This window comes from Odontesthes bonariensis, chromosome 7, assembly GCF_027942865.1.
Source record: "Odontesthes bonariensis isolate fOdoBon6 chromosome 7, fOdoBon6.hap1, whole genome shotgun sequence".
NCBI lineage: Eukaryota > Metazoa > Chordata > Actinopteri > Atheriniformes > Atherinopsidae > Odontesthes > Odontesthes bonariensis.
The window spans coordinates 4,717,728-4,736,632 of NC_134512.1; the positions used below are offsets into that span (position 1 = coordinate 4,717,728).

Genomic DNA, 18,905 nt, shown 5'->3' on the forward strand with positions numbered 1-18,905 from the left:
TATAAGAAACAATATTAACCTGCACTTTAATTAACTGCAATAGTATGTAAGAATTGTGTGTCTATCTCCGAAACCATTGTCGAAACACAGTAGTATTCAAAGAAGATTACAGATATTGTTGTAGACAAGCACTCTACACTACATCATCATATGATGGTATGTGGTCATAAAAGTCTTAGATAAAGTGCACATGAAATCTGTCACTTTGCAAGGTGGAATTAATTATTTAGAATAGTTAATTAGTTTATTCAGATCAGTGTATGTCGATGCTTTCTTGATTAGTTACCGTGGCAATGCGGCTCCTACAGGCAACAATAACAACAGAAGTGACAGTTCATACTGTCAAATTAAAGATACACACTACTGTTAATTTAGTATAAAGTATGCTGAATGATGGAATGAATGGTACACATACTCACAAACCTATTAATTTTAAATTGGTTAAGTAGACATGCATGATGATTAGAATTCAATGAGGAGACTGTAGTGTGTGGCCATCCCCACAGTGTATCCCGTGTGCTTTTAAACTTATAGGAAAGCTACATTGGAGTAATGCACTCTGGAGAGACAAATGAAAGAATTGTTTGGCCACTGGAAAGTAAGTTGCAGATCTTATACCACAGATGAAGCATGTGATGAAAATGTCATGATATCGCCGGCCTCACTACTGCCTCAGGTTTTGGTCAGCTTGCTGTCTGTGATCTAACTATGAATTCTGAACCATATTAAAGAGTGTATGAAGACAATGTTAAAGCTGCAGTCTGCAACTCTTTTTCAAGCATAATGCCTGGAACTGTCCGGGGATTCTGAAAGTAGTACATTAAATACCCCAATACAAAAAAAAATGAGTTCTCTAGGTCCCCTATATGTCCCGCTAGGTCCCTCCAAAGCCAGCAGGTTTGTTTACAAAATTGCAGACCGGACCGGTAAAAGGTAACCAATCAGGTTTACGAGTTTGGCTCTGCTGCCTGTCAATCACCGATTGTGCACGCGCGATACAAGGTAGGCTCGTCCCCACGCTTATTTATCTGGACTATTGAACTTCATTACGGGCTTGTCTACTTACTGTGTCTTCCATGATCGCAAATGACAGGTGAGTTGATGAATGAGGAGTCGTGTAAGCGCATCTGGCGTGCACGTCTACGTGCACGAGTTCTCATGTGTTTTGATGGGGCGGGACAGGAAGTTGAATAACTTTTTATTTTTCGGTTAAAAAATAAGCATTTCTTGCATTTTGCGACTACGGAGGTCACCGTTTTCAACTTCAAGCGTTTTGATAGATCATGTAAACTCTTAAAATGCCAAAAAGTAGGACTTTACGTATGACAACAACAAATCCTGCAGACTGCAGCTTTAAAGAGTGTTTGAGATGAGTGTTAGATTATATGTCTAAAGGTTGAGTTTGAACCAGAAGTGAACCATTGAGCAGAATTATATATGTCAGCACGATAACAAATACAATTAAAGCTGCAAGCAGCAATAAAAGGCCCTCGCACCTTGGCCGCCTCTCAGCTTGTGTTGCAATGGAGGACACTGGCAGCTGCTACAATGAGGCATTCACCCCACACCTCACTGGGGACGCCACTCCAAACATTGATGGCTTCCTCCTCGTAGTCATCAGGTGGAGCTGTGATCATGAGTGGATGCTGATGTGCAAACCTGTTCAATCGTGCAAATTATGAGTGTCGTTGGACAATGCACCACAGAGTTAAAGCAGAGCTATGGTGACATGAGAACATTTTGTTAAATCTGCTCAAGATGGGATTCTCATGCAACGTGAATTTAGGTGAAAAATAGATGTTGTATGTGCCAGTTGTAATGACTTCCTATTAAATGGTAAAGCATTCAAATTGGCCATGGGTGTATATGGTAAACAAACATAAACAAAGTCAAGTGGGATCTTTAAAGTTGCATTTTTTGACAAACTTTCAAGTGAATGGGGTAACTGTTGTGAAGTAGTAAGTCAAAGCATAAAATAGATCACTTCCTGCTCACAGTGGACTTGACCATGGCGTTTTAATCATATAGATCTGATCATGGGACACCAGTGATGAAACCCTGAGAATTTCATGGCATTCGACTGTTTCAGAATAACTTTTGTGGTCATGATGTGATGTCGAATTTAGACAGATTGCCACAGACACACCCTCCATTGAAAAATGAAAGTTTTCTCAGTGATCAATGTGTAATGTGTTGTCTGACCACATTTGAAGTAGTAGCTAAAATGTTCACAGTTGTAGGTCAAAGTTCAAATGAAATGGTGACCTATCACAATTCAAGCAGATGCCGTGGTCATGTTTAATGAAAAATAAAGTTTTGAATAACTTTTAATGACAAGAGATGTATGCTTATACTGATCAAGTTTGAGAGTGATATATTAAAATCTGTAGGAGTTCAGTAAAATATGAGGCCTAAAAAAAAGGCCAAAAATCAGGCTTCAAATCAAAATAGCTGACTTCCTGTTAGTTTTAGCCAAAAAGTCCAAGATACCTTTTTTTGTGCACCTTAGCATGTTACATCTACAGGGGTTAGAGAATGAAACTGAAACACCTGTCATTTTAGAGTAGGAGGTTTCATGGCTAAATTGGACCAGCCTTGTGGCCAATCTTCATTAATTGCACATTGCACCAGTAAGAGCAAAATATTGCAATGCACACAACATTATGGGTGACATACCAGAGTTCAAAAGAGGACAAATTGTTGGTGCACGTCTTGCTGGCGCATCAGTGACCAAGACAGCAAGTCTTTGTGATGTATCAAGAGCCACGGTATCCAGTGTAATGTCAGCATACCACCCAGACTGTTCCATGCCCAAAGTGAAGCATGGGGGTGGATCAGTGATGGTTTGGGCTGCCATATCATGGCATTCCCTTGGCCCAATACTTGTGCTAGATGGGCGCGTCACTGCCAAGGACTACCGAACCATTCTGGAGGTCCATGTGCATCCAATGGTTCAAACATTGTATCCTGAAGGCGGTGCCGTGTATCAGGATGACAATGCACCAATACACACAGCAAGACTGGTGAAAGATTGGTTTGATGAACATGAAAGTGAAGTTGAACATCTCCCATGGCCTGCACAGTCACCAGATCTAAATATTATTGAGCCACTTTGGGGTGTTTTGGAGGAACGAGTCAGGAAACGTTTTCCTCCACCAGCATCACGTAGTGACCTGGCCACTATCCTGCAAGAAGAATGGCTTAAAATCCCTCTGACCACTGTGCAGGACTTGTATATGTCATTCTCAAGACGAATTGACGCTGTATTGGCCGCAAAAGAAGGCCTTACACCATACTAATAAATAATTGTGGTCTAAAACCAGGTGTTTCAGTTTCATTGTCTAACCCCTGTATATACCTATTTTCATATCTTTGAGTTAAACGAGGGGGTAGGGCTGAATTTTTGCACTATTGTAGATGGAGCCCTTTTGGCACATTCTCAAAATATTTGCATGAGGATATCAGAATCAGAAAAACAGAAACAGTTTTATTGCCAAATAGGTTTACACGTACAAGGAATTTGTTGTGGTGTGCTGGTGCTTTGTTTCCGGATGATTAAATAAAAACAATAAATAAAAGAATAGTAAGTAAAAGTGAAAGTTGAGCTCATCCTAAAATCCACAACCATCTCCACTGTCTTGACATTGTTGAGCAGTAGGTTGTTCTCCCTGCACCGGGTCTCCATATGATCAGTCTCCCACCTGTAGGCGGACTCGTCCCCACCAGAGATGAGTCCGATGAGGGTTGTGTCATCCACAAACTTCAGGAGCTTGATGGACTGGTGACTGGAGGTGCAGCTGTTTGTGTACAGGGAGAGGAGCAGAGGAGAAAGAAAGCAGCCTTGAGGGTAACCGGTGCTGATGGTCTTGAAGTTGGAAACATGTTCCCCCAGTTTCACGTGTTGCTTCCTGTCGGACAGGAAGTCTGTAATCCACCTGCAGGTGGAGTCAGGCACACTCAGCTGGGAGAGCTTGTTCTGAAGAAAAGCCGGGATGATGTTGTTGACGGCAGAGCTGAAGTCTATAAACAGGATCCTGGCGTTGGTCCTGGCGGAGTCAAGGTGCCAGAGGATGAAGTGGAGGGCCATGTTGTTGGCGTCGTCTACAGATCTGTTGGCTCTGTAGGCGAACGGCAGGGGGTCAGGAGTGGATCTGTGATGAATTTGAGGTGTGACGGAACAAGGCGTTCAAAGGACTTCATGACCACAGAGGTCAGGGCGACAGGTCTGTAGTCATTAAGTCCTGTGCTCCTTGGTTTTTTAGGGATGGGGATCCTTCCCCAAGTGGAGGAGTTCAAGTATCTCGGGGTCTTGTTCACGAGTGAGGGACGAATGGAGCAGGAGATTGACAGGCGGATCGGTGCTGCGTCTGCAGTAATGCGGACTCTGCACCGGCCCGTCGTGGTGAAAAAGTGAAGCTCTCGATTTACCGGTCAATCTATGTTCCTACCCTCACCTATGGTCACGAGCTGTGGGTAGTGACTGAAAGAATGAGATGGCGAATACAAGCGGCCGAAATGAGTTTCGTCCGCAGGGTGTCTGGACTCTCCCTTAGAGATAGGGTGAGAAGCTCGGTCATCCGGGAGGGGCTCGGAGTAGAACCGCTGCTCCTCCGCATCGAGAGGAGTCAGATGAGGTGGCTCGGGCATCTGGTTAGGATGCCTCCAGGACGCCTCCATGGTGAGGTGTTCCGGGCCCGTCCCACTGGGAGGAGGCCCCGGGGAAGACCCAGGACACGTTGGAGAGACTATGTTTCTCGGCTGGCCTGGGAACGCCTCGGGGTCCCCCCAGAAGAGCTGGAGGAAGTGGACGGGGACAGGGACGTCTGGGTTTCTCTGCTCAAGCTGCTGCCCCCGCGACCCGACCCCCGGAGAAGCGGAAGATGATGAATGGATGGATGGATGGATGGATGGATGGGGATAATGGTGGAGGCCTTGAAGCAGGCTGGCATGTGGCAAGTCTCCAGTGAGCTGTTGAAGAGGTCTCTGAACACTGGAGACAGCTGATCAGCACAGTGCTTCAAGGTGGACGGGGAGACAGAGTCAGGTCCTGCCAGGCCCGGAGTGGCTAATCGGTAGGAACGTGACAATTTCCGGTGGGCCGGTGTGATGTTGGGGTCGCAAAGGCATGGCAGGGGACAGTGGCTACTGCTTCGTCTTTTTTTTTTGCAGACACACCCAGACGTAGCACGTCAGTTCACTCGGTTAGTGGTGTTTGAAAGATGGAAAGTAGAAAGAGCAAGGGTTGCGCGGAGAAAGCTAGAATTAAAAAAGAGGAAAGCTCTGGAAACCGACGCAGCTAAATATGCAAAAATGGGCAACTTTTTCAGGAAAACGAGCTTGCGGTTCCCCCTTGAGCTGTCACCTTACCGTGGTGGGGGGGTTTGCGTGCCCCAATGAGTCTGGGAGCTATGTTGTCTGGGGCTTTAACCCCCTGGTAGGGTCACCCATGGCAAACAGATCCTAGATGAGGGACCAGACAAAGAACAGCTCACAAAAACCCCTATGATGATCAAAGAAAATGGACACTGTGTTCCCTTGCCCGGACGTGGGTCACCGGGGCCTCCCCCTGGAGCCAGGCCCAGGGGTGGGGCCCGCCGGCGAGCGCCTGGTGGCCGAGTCTGTGCCCGTGGGGCTCGGTCGGGCACAGCCCGAAGGAACGACACGGGTCCCCCTTCCGACAGGCTCACCACCTGTGGGAGGGGCCATGGGGGTCGGGTGCAGTGTGAGCTGGGCGGCAGCCGAAGGCAGGGACCTTGGCGGTCTGATCCTCGGCTACTGAAGCTGGCTCTTGGGACGTGGAACGTCACCTCTCTGCTGGGGATTGAGCCTGAGCTGATGCGCGAGGCTGAGCGGTTCCGGCTAGATATAGTCGGACTCACCTCGACGCATGGCTTGGGCTCCGGAACCAGCCTCCTCGAGAGGGGTTGGACTCTTTTCCACTCTGGAGTTGCCCGCGGTGAGAGGCGTAGAGCAGGTGTGGGCATACTTATTGCCTCCCGGCTGTGCGCCTGTACATTGGGGTTCACCCCGGTAGACGAGAGGGTAGCCTCCCTCCGCCTTAGGGTGGGGGGACGGGTCCTGACTGTTGTTTGTGCTTATCAATCAATCAATCAATCAATTATACTTTATTAATCCCCGAGGGGAAATTCCAGTTTCGGTCAAGACAGACAACACAGAAACAGACAGGGGAGAGAGAGTGTGACCAGGCATCGCAGCCCGCTTTGCAGGCGCCGCCAGATAAGAAGGAAGGGGAACAACATTGGGTGAGGGGAGGGAAAAAAATCATACTTCACACTGTACCCTTATTAGGATACGGTCTGAGATCTCAAAAAAAACCTCAGCACAGAAAAAGCAACATATACACAAAACAACACCTTAAGCAATGGGACAGTGAAGAGGTGAGGAATTGCATGTGTTATAAATGAGCATGTATGTGTATGCGTGAGTGTTTGTTCAATAAGTCTGCACAGAAAGTTGGATCAGGCAATTGTCCTTGACAAGTCGGAATATGTCAGCCAGTTCCACAACAAATCTCACAGGAGTGCAGGAGGGGAGGGGGAGCACATGGGAAAGAGCATCATGTTATCATAACAAACGTGGACAATGATTATGCAGCTGGCCACAAGGCCAGTGTGGGGTGCCGGATTGTAATAACAATTAATTTAGGTCAGACAGACAACTGATTGCGCTCTCTGTCTTTCTGTCCATTGCTGGTATCTCATGGCGAAGTCCCGAATTCAGCCGAATTGTGGGATGTGGACCCTTTCCGCCCGGTCCAAGCGATCAATCAACCATTCTCCCAGGTCAATCCACTTCTCTTCTGAGTCCAGGAATCTCAGCCAGCCTGCGAACCTGCGCAAGGATCGCCTCCAGCTTCCGACTCTGCTCACGTAGCATCTCAGTCTGAGCGTTGATTGCTCTTGTGACCCCATCAAACGCTTTCCACGATCTCTTAATTTCACAAAATACCAGGTATCCTCCAACTCCAAACAGCAGGAACCCGAGTATCATAAATCCAAATATGTAGACGTCTTCCGCGTCCTCGACAGCCAGCATCGCCAAACACACGGTGCGCCACTTCCCCCATGCATCCTCCGTGTATCCAGCGAAGAACGTACCGTCGGGGCAAGACACTTGTCCTTTCGCCATCTTCGCGGTTGAAAAAATTTGATCAATAGCATTAAGACCCCAGCTGACCAAATCCATCTTATTTGGCTTCGTCTGATATGTAAAAAGATGCTCAGAAGACACAGACACAGACAGGCTGAGCAGGGCAAAAAAAGGGAGGGAGGAGCAGAGAGAAATGCGACCTCTTCCACCGAGAGCCAAGAGCAGATAAGCACCGAACGGCAGTTCAGAGTACCCACCCTTTTTGGAGTCCCTGGAGGAGGCACTGGAGAGTGCTCCTCCGGGAGACTCCCTCGTCCTGCTGGGGGACTTCAATGCTCACGTGGGCAATGACAGTGAGACCTGAAGGGGTGTGATTGGGAGGAACGGCCCCCCCGATCTGAATCAGAGTGGTGTTTTGTTGTTGGACTTCTGTGCTCGTCACGGACTGTCCATAACGAACACCATGTTCAGGCATAAGGGTGTCCATATGTGCACTTGGCACCAGGACACCCTAGGCCGCAGCTCGATGATCGACTTTGTAGTCGTATCGTCGGACTTGCGGCCGTATGTCCTGGACACTCGGGTGAAGAGAGGCGCGGAGCTGTCAACTGATCACCACCTGGTGGTGAGTTGGCTCCGCTGGTGGGGGAGGAAGGCGGTCAGACCTGGCAGGCCCAAACGTATTGTGAGGGTCTGTTGGGAACGGCTGGCGGAATCCCCTGTAAGGAGGAGTTTCAACTCCCACCTCCAGCAGAGCTTCAACCATGTCCCGGGGGAGGTGGGGGACATTGAGCCCGAATGGGCTATGTTCCGTGCCTCCATTGTTGAGGCGGCCGACCGGAGCTGTGGCCGTAAGGTGGTCGGTGCCTGTCGTGGCGGCAATCCCCGAACCCGCTGGTGGACCCCAGTGGTGAAGGAGGCCGTCAAGCTAAAGAAAGAGTCCTATCGGGCCTTTTTGGCCAGTGGGACTCTGGAAACAGCTGATGGGTACCGACAGGCCAAGCGGAACGCAGCCTCGGCGGTTGCTGAGGCAAAAACTCGGGCTTGGGAGGAGTTCGGGGAGGCCATGGAGAACGACTTCCGGACGGCCTCGAGGAGATTCTGGTCCACCATCCGGCGGCTCAGAGGGGGGAAGCGATTCACCGTCAACACCGTGTATGGTGAGGGCGGGGCTCTGCTGACTTCAACGAGGGACATCGTGAGTCGGTGGGGGGAATACTTCGAGGGCCTCCTCAATCCTACCGACACGCCTTCCGATGAGGAAGCAGAGTTGGGGAGCTCGGACGTGGGGCCTCCCATTTCTGGGGCTGAGGTTGCCGAGGTGGTCAAAAAACTCCTCGGTGGCAAGGCCCCGGGGGTGGATGAGGTCCGTCCTGAGTTCCTCAAGGCTCTGGATGTTGTAGGGCTGTCTTGGTTGACACGCCTCTGCAGCATCGCGTGGACATCGGGGGCAGTGCCTCTGGACTGGCAGATCGGGGTGGTGGTCCCCCTCTTTAAAAAGGGGGACCGGAGGGTGTGTTCCAACTATAGGGGGATCACACTCCTCAGCCTCCCTGGTAAGGTCTTTTCGGGGGTACTGGAGAGGAGGATCCGCCGGATAGTCGAATCTCGGATTCAGGAGGTGTAGTGTGGTTTTCGTCCTGGCCGTGGAACAGTGGACCAGCTCTATACCCTCCCCAGGATCCTGGAGGGAGCATGGGAGTTCGCCCAACCGGTCTACATGTGTTTTGTGGACTTGGAGAAGGCGTTCAACCGTGTCCCTCGGGGACTCTTGTGGGGGGTGCTCCGGGAGTATGGAGTGCCGGACTCCTTGATATTGGCTGTCCGGTCTCTGTATGACCGGTGTCAGAGTTTGGTCCGCATTGCCGGCAGTAAGTCGGACATGTTTCCTGTGAGGGTTGGACTCCGTCAGGGCTGCCCTTTGTCACCGATTCTGTTCATATTTTTTATGGACAGAATTTCTAGGCGCAGCCAGGGCGTTGAGGGGGTCCGGTTTGGCGACCTCACAATCGGGTCTCTGCTTTTTGCGGACGATGTGGTTCTGTTGGCGTCGTCAGGCCGTGACCTCCAGCTCTCACTGGAGCGGTTTGCAGCTGAGTGTGAAGCGGCTGGGATGACCATCAGCACCTCCAAGTCTGAGACCATGGTCTTCGGCTGGAAAAGGGTGGAATGCTCTCTCCGGGTCGGGAATGAGATCCTTCCCCTAGTGGAGGAGTTCAAGTATCTCGGCGTCTTGTTCACGAGTGAGGGACGAATGGAACAGGAGATTGACAGACGGATCGGTGCGGCGTCTGCAGTGATGCGGGCTCTGCACCGGCCCGTCGTGGTGAAGAAGGAGCTGAGCCAGAAGGCGAAGCTCTCGATTTACCGGTCAATCTATGTTCCTACCCTCACCTATGGTCACGAGCTGTGGGTAGTGACCGAAAGAACGAGATCGCGAATACAAGCGGCCGAAATGAGTTTCCTCCACAGGGTGTCTGGGCTCTCCCTTAGAAATAGGGTGAGAAGCTCGGTCATCCGGGAGGGGCTCGGAGTAGAACCGCTGCTCCTCCGCATCGAGAGGAGTCAGATGAGGTGGCTCGGGCATCTGGTGAGAATGCCTCCTGGACGCCTCCCCGGTGAGGTGTTCCGGGCCCGTCCCACTGGGAGGAGGCCCCGGGGAAGACCCAGGACACGTTGGAGAGACTATGTTTCTCGGCTGGCCTGGGAACGCCTCGGGGTCCCCCAAGAAGAGCTGGAGGAAGTGGCCGGGGACAGGGACGTCTGGGTCTCTTTGCTTAAGCTGCTGCCCCCGCGACCCGATCCCCGGACCAGCAGAAGATAATGGATGGATGGATGGATGGAGCTTGCGGTTTGTAAAAATGAAATGAGGACGATGAAACGGGTGAGGCAATATGTTGAACTCTGCCTGCAAACCACCGTTCAAGTTAATTAATTATCAAGTCAATGAATTGTGTGGCGTTGTGGCTTTTAACACAAAGTAATATAATTTAAGTAATAGTATGAAGCAACGCCACATAACTGGGAAACTTTGTCTTGTAGCCCCTCAGAGGAGCAAGCTGCAGCCCCAAGGACCAGCCATGAGCCCACAAGTCCAGAGAGGGCAGGTAGGATTACTCATTGAGTGGATATTATTAGAATTAATATCATGAAAAGTATGGTGTAGACCTGCTCTATATGAAAAGTGCCCTGAGATGATAGATGGTTCAGTGGTACATTAATTAAACTGACCTGAATTGATCAGAAGGCTTTGTAAAAAGGGGAGATTTGTGCTGAGAATTATGACCATGTCCCTGGGTCCTGCTGCCTTGTGGGGGTTCTGCTTCCTAAACAACTTGTTAACATCCCTCTCCAGGATGGAGATGGAGAAGCTCCTGCTGAGGTGGGGTGGGTGGAGTTCCTGGGCAATGGCTGGTGAGAGGTGTCATGGGGAATGGTGTCAGGTCTACTCCATTGTCTTTCAAGGCGACAGTTGAACTCATTCAGCTGGTTGGCCAGTCGCAGGTTTTATGTGGGGCTGTAGGGGGCTGTAGGTCTATAGTTCGTTGTCTGTCTGAGCCCTCTCCAGACAGAAGCAGAGTCGTTAGCCGAGAACTGGTTTTGTAGCTTCTCAGAGTACTGTCGTTTAGCATCTCTTATCGTTTTGCTAAACTTGTACTTAGGCTCTGTTTACATTACTTCATTTCACCATTTCTTCGCGTCTTGCAAACTATTTACATTTACACACAAACGGGGATCGGCTGATTCGCTAGTCACATGACTAATCAGCCATCAAATCACATGATCGCCCTTGCTTTATTATTTATTATGCTTGATTATTTATTCTTCGGCGACAACAACTTGGTCCACGAAATTGTCCCACCATGCGCTGCTTCTTCCCGGTCTAACCCAAAAGCGGCGCTCCATGTACGGCTTGCGTTGCTGCATTGGCTGGGTTCTCATCATAAAAGCTTGTTGAATCTGGCGCCTCCTTGCCACGTATTGTTGTGCACAGCGTACTACCAGCAGTAGGACATGGAGCAGGCTCCCATGCTGATCGTGGTTGTCCATGATTTCCATATTCTTCTCGATGACACGAATAGAAAGGAAGTGTGTAACTGAAGTGAAGCACGCCTGTTTGTTTTTAGTTTCCCAGCACTCAAGTCACATGACCAACGATACCAGCCGAGCGAATCAGGGAGGAGTACGTCCGCAGTAGCTAGAGCTCAGCACTGCGGATCCTCGTTTCTCACCGTTTACAACTGCTAAAATCAGCATCGTATGCGAATGCTTATGTGGGCTCCGGCGTCTTTGAATCCTTCCACCTATGAAGTCGTATTCCAGTATTTTAATGTAAATGGACAGTGCATCCGCGATAGAAACGATATAGAAACAGATTAGTATAAATGGCACCTTAGACTCTTTGAAATGTCCCTGTCCCCATTCCTGAACGCTCTTTCCTTTTACAACCGTAACTTTCTGAGTTTGGCTGTGGACCAGGGTTTGTCATTGTTGTAACTCACTCTGGTGCGTGATGGGATACAGCTGTGTTAGCCCAATTCTGTCATTGAAAGCCCAAGAAGAAGCTGGAGAAATCTTAATTTAAACAAAGTATTTATTGGTGGTCACATGTGAAGTATGGCAGCGCTGTAGGTCCTCCATGGCCTCACTGGTCCACTTCTTAGATGTCAGATAAGGTTCAACAGGGTTGCGCTATTGAACGTGTTCTACCTGTAGTAACCGCAACTGCTTTTTCATCACAACTTCTTTTTTGCATCAAACAAACAGTATGTCCTAATCAAAACAATAAGTAAATACACGTATGAATAGCTAATGTTTGGAGAGACGGACAGGTAAATTAGAAAATGGTCAAGGAAATGTGTGTGATGTCTTTTGAGAAATGCACAGGCTTGGGTCTAACTTACTTGAAAAGAGGTTCATGGTCACACCAATGGCTTTTCTGTGAGGCAAACAGGTTAATCACAGTTTCCCTGCAGTTAGGTACTTATTTGGATGAAGTCCTGTTCAATAAAGAGTACAGTCGAGAAGTTCAGTTTGTTCTGTCCCGTATAAAATCCAAAATTTTAGCATTTAGCCTTGTGTGATATTTGAATATCTATATGGGTGTTGAGGTGTTTAAAACTGAGAAGTGCTTAAGACTGGGTTAACAATGGAATACCAGGGACTCAAACATGATGTTGGGTCAAGACGGGAGTACTTGGGCCATAAACATCCCGTCGGTGTGGTGGTGTCCTCCAAATTCGAGCAGCCACCATGGCCACGCCCTTTGACTCCTGTCAAAGAGGTTTGCTTATACTGAAGTTTCAGGGTGATATATTAAAATCTCTTGAAGGAGTTTGTAAAAATATAAGGCCTAAACAATGGCCAAAATGGCACAAAAAAAACAGGCCTTTTTTTTGTACTTTATTTTTATAGAAAGAAACAACATACTATATACAGAAAAACATAGAACATACAGTTGGTCACCTACACATTCATACAGACATTATGCTGATGGAGAAACAAGTCATTTCATACAGTAATGGCTCAGTGAGAATCTCTTGTGGCCACAAACACAATCCATTTTTCCCAGTATTGCGAATACTTATCGATCCGTAGACTCAGCGAAAAGGTCATCCTTTCCATATTTTGAATATTTGTCACAACATCTATCCAGTCTGTCTCTGTTGGAGGTGAAGCTTGCAACCATTTTTGGGGTTACAGCTTTGTTGCTGGCTGCAAATAATATTTTTAAAAGATATTTGTCTCGCACAAGTAAATGGGGTGCAATATTGCCGAGATAGATTGTGGAAAAAGAGCAGTGAATTTCATCGCCAAAAATATTTTGGATTACCAGCATGATCTCTTGCCAGTATGGCTGAATAACTGGGCAGCTCAAGAATATATGAAAATGGTCTGCTAGCTGTTCACCACAGTTCCTCCAGCACAAACCTCTGACTGTCTCCCCTGTCTGCACATATTTTAACTTAGGAGTTATGAAATATCTGATCAGATTCCACCAGCAGAAATCTCTCCAAAGTCCAGAACTAGTGGAAGTTAACTGCACAGAGTATATATTCAACCACTCTTCTTCTGTGATGACAGCTCCAGATTCTTTTTCCCACCTTAAGCTAAGCTTATCTGTTGAGTATTTTTTATCGGATCGAATACGGGAGTACAATGTTGAAACAAGTTTCTTATTGTCCTTTTTTTGCACATGTCAATGAATATGTTAATTAAGTTGGGCTCGTATTCCTCTGTTGGTTTGATCTCATCATCAAAATAAGACCTGATTTAAAGATTCCTAAAGAAATCCGATTTTTTCCATTCCATATGTATCCGAAATTTTCTGAAATCTATCACAAAAAAAAAACAGGCTTAAAATCAAAATTACTAGCTTCCCGTTTGTTTTATCTAATGGGTCCAAGAGTCTTTTTTGTACACCTTGGCATGTTACATATGTGCAAGTTTTCATCACTGTGGATTTAACAATGGGTTGGGGCTGAATCTTTGTAATACTTTAGAGGGCGCTCTTGGGCCATTTTGGCACATTCTCAAAATATTTTCATCGGGATATTTTAAGGGCGTAATCATCATAAGACATGCACAATTTGGTGAAGCTGCAGGTTATATGCTTGAGATAAAATGACTTCCTGTTTCATGGCGATGCATCATAATTTGCCCTAAATACGTTTTTGCAAAAATTCTCAATTTTAATAAGATTAAATTGTGAAAGGCTTGAACCTTAAACCCAAAGAAGAAGAAAAAGAAGAAAAATTATAAACACTACAGATCCATTTCAATAGGCTTTTGCACCGCCTTTGGTGCTCGGCCCTAACGAGTTATGGCTTAAAAATAAGATATGATTTGTTATAAATGGCAAAGTTGAAGCCCAGATTTGTATCCTACATTTTGCTGGAATATGTAGCAACTTTGTCTGCAAGAAAATCCCCATTCCATATTGGACTTTAGATATTGTTGATATTGATATTTCTATTGAATAGTTTTCTGTGATTTTACTGTAGATGTATTACCTTTAATATGCAGGCACTGTTTCTAGGTGGTCAAGTGTCAAGTCAGTTTTTCAACAAATTCCAAATTATTCATTAATTTTTTTTTTCTTTGAAAAAGGAAATTGTTCACCTGAAACAAAGTATGCATAAAATCTTCTGATTCTGATCTTCCTTTTTTTCTTTCTTGATACCTATGAAATCTATGTGATGTCGTTTGTTTTTACAGGTACCTGTATGCTCAAGGACAGAGAGTCTGGAAACGATGGAAAAGCAGACATTTTGTTCTTGTTCAGGTATGCCATTGAGGCATGAATTAAATGGGATTAAATTCTAAAAAATTGGATTGGTTTGGAAATAGTCTCCTAAGATCAGAAATTGCATGCCAAAGGTCAAAATGTGTATCAAAAGACTGACCTTACCAAATCCAAGAGTATTCATATAATTTCTGAACACTTATCGGTTATGCAGGGTTTTTATAGGTTTATTCAGTTTTTTTTTTGTCAAATTAAGCTATTAAATTCGAGTCCTTTAAAGTCGCAAAAAGATAAAATGTCTAGGCTGAGTATCATCTGTGGATATCAGAATCAGAATTCGTTTTTATTGCCATTGTTAGTGAACAGTGTTCACTAACTAGGAATTTGCTGCGGCGTAAGTTGCAAACATGTAACATAGGATATAATGATAAAAAATAAAGAATAAAAATATAGGTATATAAAATGTACAAGGTGTGTACAACAATACACAGTATCCAATATACAGAGCAACAACAGTGCAGCTTCGTTAGTGCAATTTTAATGATGGTAAAGTAAAGTGAAGTAAAGTGACTGGGGCAGGTTATGAGGTGATTATGAAGTGTTTATAAGTCCGACTGCAAGGGGGAAAAAACTGTTTTTTGTGACGGGAGGTTCTAGTCCGAATGGACCGAAGCCTCCTGCCCGAGGGGAGTGGTGCAAATAGTCCATGTGCAGGGTGAGAAGGGTCAGCTGTGATCCGATCTGCTCGCCCCATAGTCCTGGAGACGTGCAGGTCATGGATCGATGGGAGGCTGCAGCCGGTCACCTTCTCAGCGGAGCGCACAACTCGCTGCAGTCTGTGTCTGTCCCTGGCAGAGGCCCCGGGATACCACACCGTGATGGAGGAGCAGAGGATGGACTCGATGATGGCCATGTAGAACTGCACCATCAGCTGGGCCGGCAGCTTGGCCTTCCTCAGCTGTTGCAGGAAGTACATCCTCTGCTGGGCCTTCCTGGTGAGGGAGCTGATGGTCGGCTCCCACTTGAGGTCCCGGGTGATGGTGGTGCCGAGGAACCGGTGACAGTCCGCAGTGGTGATGGGGGTGTCAGTGAGGGCGAGGGGGGGCAGGGGGGCTGTGGATTTCCTGAAGTCTACGACCATCTCCACTGTCTTCTGGGCATTGAGCTCCAGGTTGTTGCTGCTGCACCAGGTCACCAGCCGGTCCACCTCCCTCCTGTAGGCAGTCTCATCGCCCCCCGAGATGAGTCCGATGAGGGTGGTGTCATCCGCAAACTTAATAAGCTTAACGGAGTCATGGCGTCATCCGCAAACTTAATAAGCTTAACAGAGTCATGGCTGGAGGTGCAACAGTGTACAGGGAGAAGAGTAGAGGGGAAAGTACACAGCCCTGTGGAGATCCTGTGATTTTTTTATTTTTTTTTTTGTAGTCTGCTCCATTGTAAAGAATTCAACAGTTATTTAGATGTACAGAAAGGTAAGAAATAAGGAACACATAGGAACACAGGTGTTACAGACTGTGCAGATAGGAACAACAAAGAAATACAAAAACAATAGGTAAAGAATGGTAAGGCATTGGTTGTTTTATCAAAGGAGTGCATATTTACATTCCATATGTTCCAAATACAACTGATGTAAAGACAGGACCTGTAACACTAAGGCTGTGTTCGAAACCACATACTTCTCCTACTACTCCTAGTACTCATACTAACTTTTTGAGTTAGTATGCGAGTTTGAGTAAGCGAGAAGTTTCCGGATGCATACTAGATTCGCCAAAATGTTGGGTATGCATCATGAGGTTACTACTCATACTCAAACTACACAGGATGTAACGTAACGTCACGTCGCCGATTGTCATTTCCTGTCAAAATGGCAGTTTCGAGCTAGCTATACAAAGGGTAGGTTCACTTCCTGTTTTCAAACCAAAAGCACCAATTGTATTGTAATGGCTTTCCCTATGATAAAAGGCAACGGGTATTTTATTTTGTGGAAATAACCGGAAGTGCGTTGCTCACTACAGCTTGCTTTAGTAGCGCTGAATTCGTCGGAACAAAATTGTAAATAGCCGGTATTTTGTCAGATTTTCAACTCGTTGGGGATCTAAACGACTACTTTCTCGCCTGAAAATGTTTCAAATGTTGCTAAAGTTTACAGAGTTTAGAGCTTAAGCAAAATCAGCTTCAGGCTGGCTGATTTCGGCTCGGGCAGGAGCGAAATGCATTGTGGGTAAACGCTCTGCATACTGTCTGATCGATGAGTATGCCGTTTGCAAGTATGTAGTATGCGGTTTCGAACACAGCCTAAGTAACGTTGTCTTATTCTTGAGTTGCATTCAGACCTTGCAGTGTGGGCATGTCCATTTCTAGTCATCCTCAGCCTCTCAGAATAAGCTTCTCTTGATAGTTCTTCTCTGCAAATGTTCAACAAATATTCTTTCTATTATCAGTTTACAAAGTTGAAAAATCACCCAATCTGTTTGCACTCCGAAAGGGGAATTCTTGTAAATGCAGATGCAAAAAGGTCAGCTCCTAACTTGTAACCAGAATGAGTGCATCATATTTGGCTGTTAAAATGTTCAAATCAACAATTGTTTTCTCGAAACAAAAAGAAAATAAAGATTTGGCAGAATTGAATACTTAAGAAACTATGCTGACAGCCCTAAGCACTCCTATACACCAGACCAATGTCAATAACTGGCAGTGACAGCAACCCGCCATACTGTGTCTCCTCAGTTGTAGTACAAGGCGTAATTCCATAAAGTTGTGGTCTAAGGCTTAGCTGCAGAAAACATATGTTTCTTTGTTTGAGAACTCTGAGTGCCTCTGAAGTGTTTATATTCTACATTTCATCAGTATGTCGTTTTCCTGCAGGTTAGTCAATACACATTCGCCATGTGCAGCTACAGAGAGAAGAAATCTGAGCCCCAGGAGTTGATGCAGCTGGAGGGCTACACAGTGGACTACTGCGATCCTCAGCCAGGTAAACATGCGTCTGCAACAAATGCTTATGTCTGGAAATCTTTGGACGCTATCACAATTATTACAGAAGAATGTGTTTAATGTGTAGAACTCAAATGTGATAAGACATAACACAATGATTAGAAATTAAATGCTTACTAAATGCTGTTATCCCCTATGTGGGTTGTGTTCTGCAATTTGATGTGATTTACAACTCCATCGTTGTAGAATATTCCACGTCTTTACCAACAAATTCACTTGTCTTATTTTCTGTGAATAGCTGTCAAACATGGATTAATTTGGCTGAATCTGAACTGAAATTATATCCCTATACACTTCAGAGTATAGCAACCTCTATTTGATGTCACAATACTAATAAAAACTAGTGGTCTAGTAGTATTTGATTACCCAGCAATCATGGTGAAGTCATTTCTTTGTGCTAGCTTTGGAGAGTGACATGCTTACCACCCAGGAGAGTTTCCGTAATAGCTGCATGTTGCAAAGCCTGCATAAGTGTTGTCTTATATCACTGAGTACAACTTTCCATTCTTATTTTTACAGGAATTATACAGTAGACTAATTTTGCTTTGGTTTCCAACAAAAAAATTCCAACATTCTTTAAGGAGATTCCACATACACTATATTGCCAAAAGTTTTCGCTCATCTGCCTTTACTCTGAACTTAAGTGACATCCCATTCTTAAACCATAGGGTTTAATATGAAGTTGGGTGTGACTCTGTGCAGGCAAGTCAAGTTCTTCCACACCAAACTGGCTCAACCAGGTCTTTATGGACCTTGCTTTGTGCACTGGTGCGCAGTTATGTTGGAACAGGAAGGTGCCATCCCCAAACTGTTTCCACAAATTTAGGCAACCGCCAAACCCAGACTCCTCCATCAGATGCCAGATGGAGAAGCGTGATTGGTCCCTCCAGAGAAGGCGTCTCCACTGCTCTAGAGTCCAGTGGCGGCGTGCTTTACACCGCTGCAGCCGACGCTTTGCATTGCACTTGGTGATGTATGGCTTGGATGCAGCTGCTCGGCCATGGAAACCCATTCCATGAAGCTCTCTACGCACTGTTCTTGAGCTAATCTGAAGGCCACATGAAGTTTGGAGGTCTATAGCCATTGACTCTGCAGAAAGTTGGCGACCTCTGAGCACAATGCACCTCAGCATCCTCTGACCCCGCTCTGTCATTTTACATGGCCGACCACTTCGTGGCTGAGCTGCTGTCGTTCCCAATCAGTTCCACTTTGTTATAATACCACTGACAGCTGACTGTGGGAATATTTAGCAGCGAGTAAATTTCACCACTGGACTTGTTGCACAGGTGGCATCCTGTCATGGTACCACGCTGGAATTCACTGAGCTCCTGAGAGTGGGCCATTCTTTCACAAATGTTTGTCCTTAAATGTATACACCTGTGGCCATGGAAGTGATTGGAACACCTGCATTTAATTATTTGTATGGGTGAGTGAATACTTTTGGCAAAATATTGTATGTTGAGCTTGTTTTCTTCTTTTCTGTTACTCTGTAGCCCCAACTCATCCATAAGCATCTTGTTTAAGTTTAGGTCATGTGAATGTGGAGGTGAGC

At 46.3% G+C, this 18,905-nt stretch overlaps 1 protein-coding gene across 2 annotated transcripts in view; it reads left to right on the forward strand.

Annotated features, from left to right (window-relative positions):
• cadps2 (Ca++-dependent secretion activator 2) overlaps positions 1-18,905 on the forward strand; it is a 289,837-nt gene that overhangs the window by 133,019 nt on the left and 137,913 nt on the right. For both annotated transcript variants that reach the window (XM_075469290.1, XM_075469289.1), the window contains exons 9-10: positions 14,329-14,395; positions 17,225-17,333. In XM_075469290.1, coding sequence (XP_075325405.1) covers positions 14,329-14,395; positions 17,225-17,333 — 176 coding nt within the window. The remainder of the gene's footprint in view (positions 1-14,328; positions 14,396-17,224; positions 17,334-18,905) is intronic.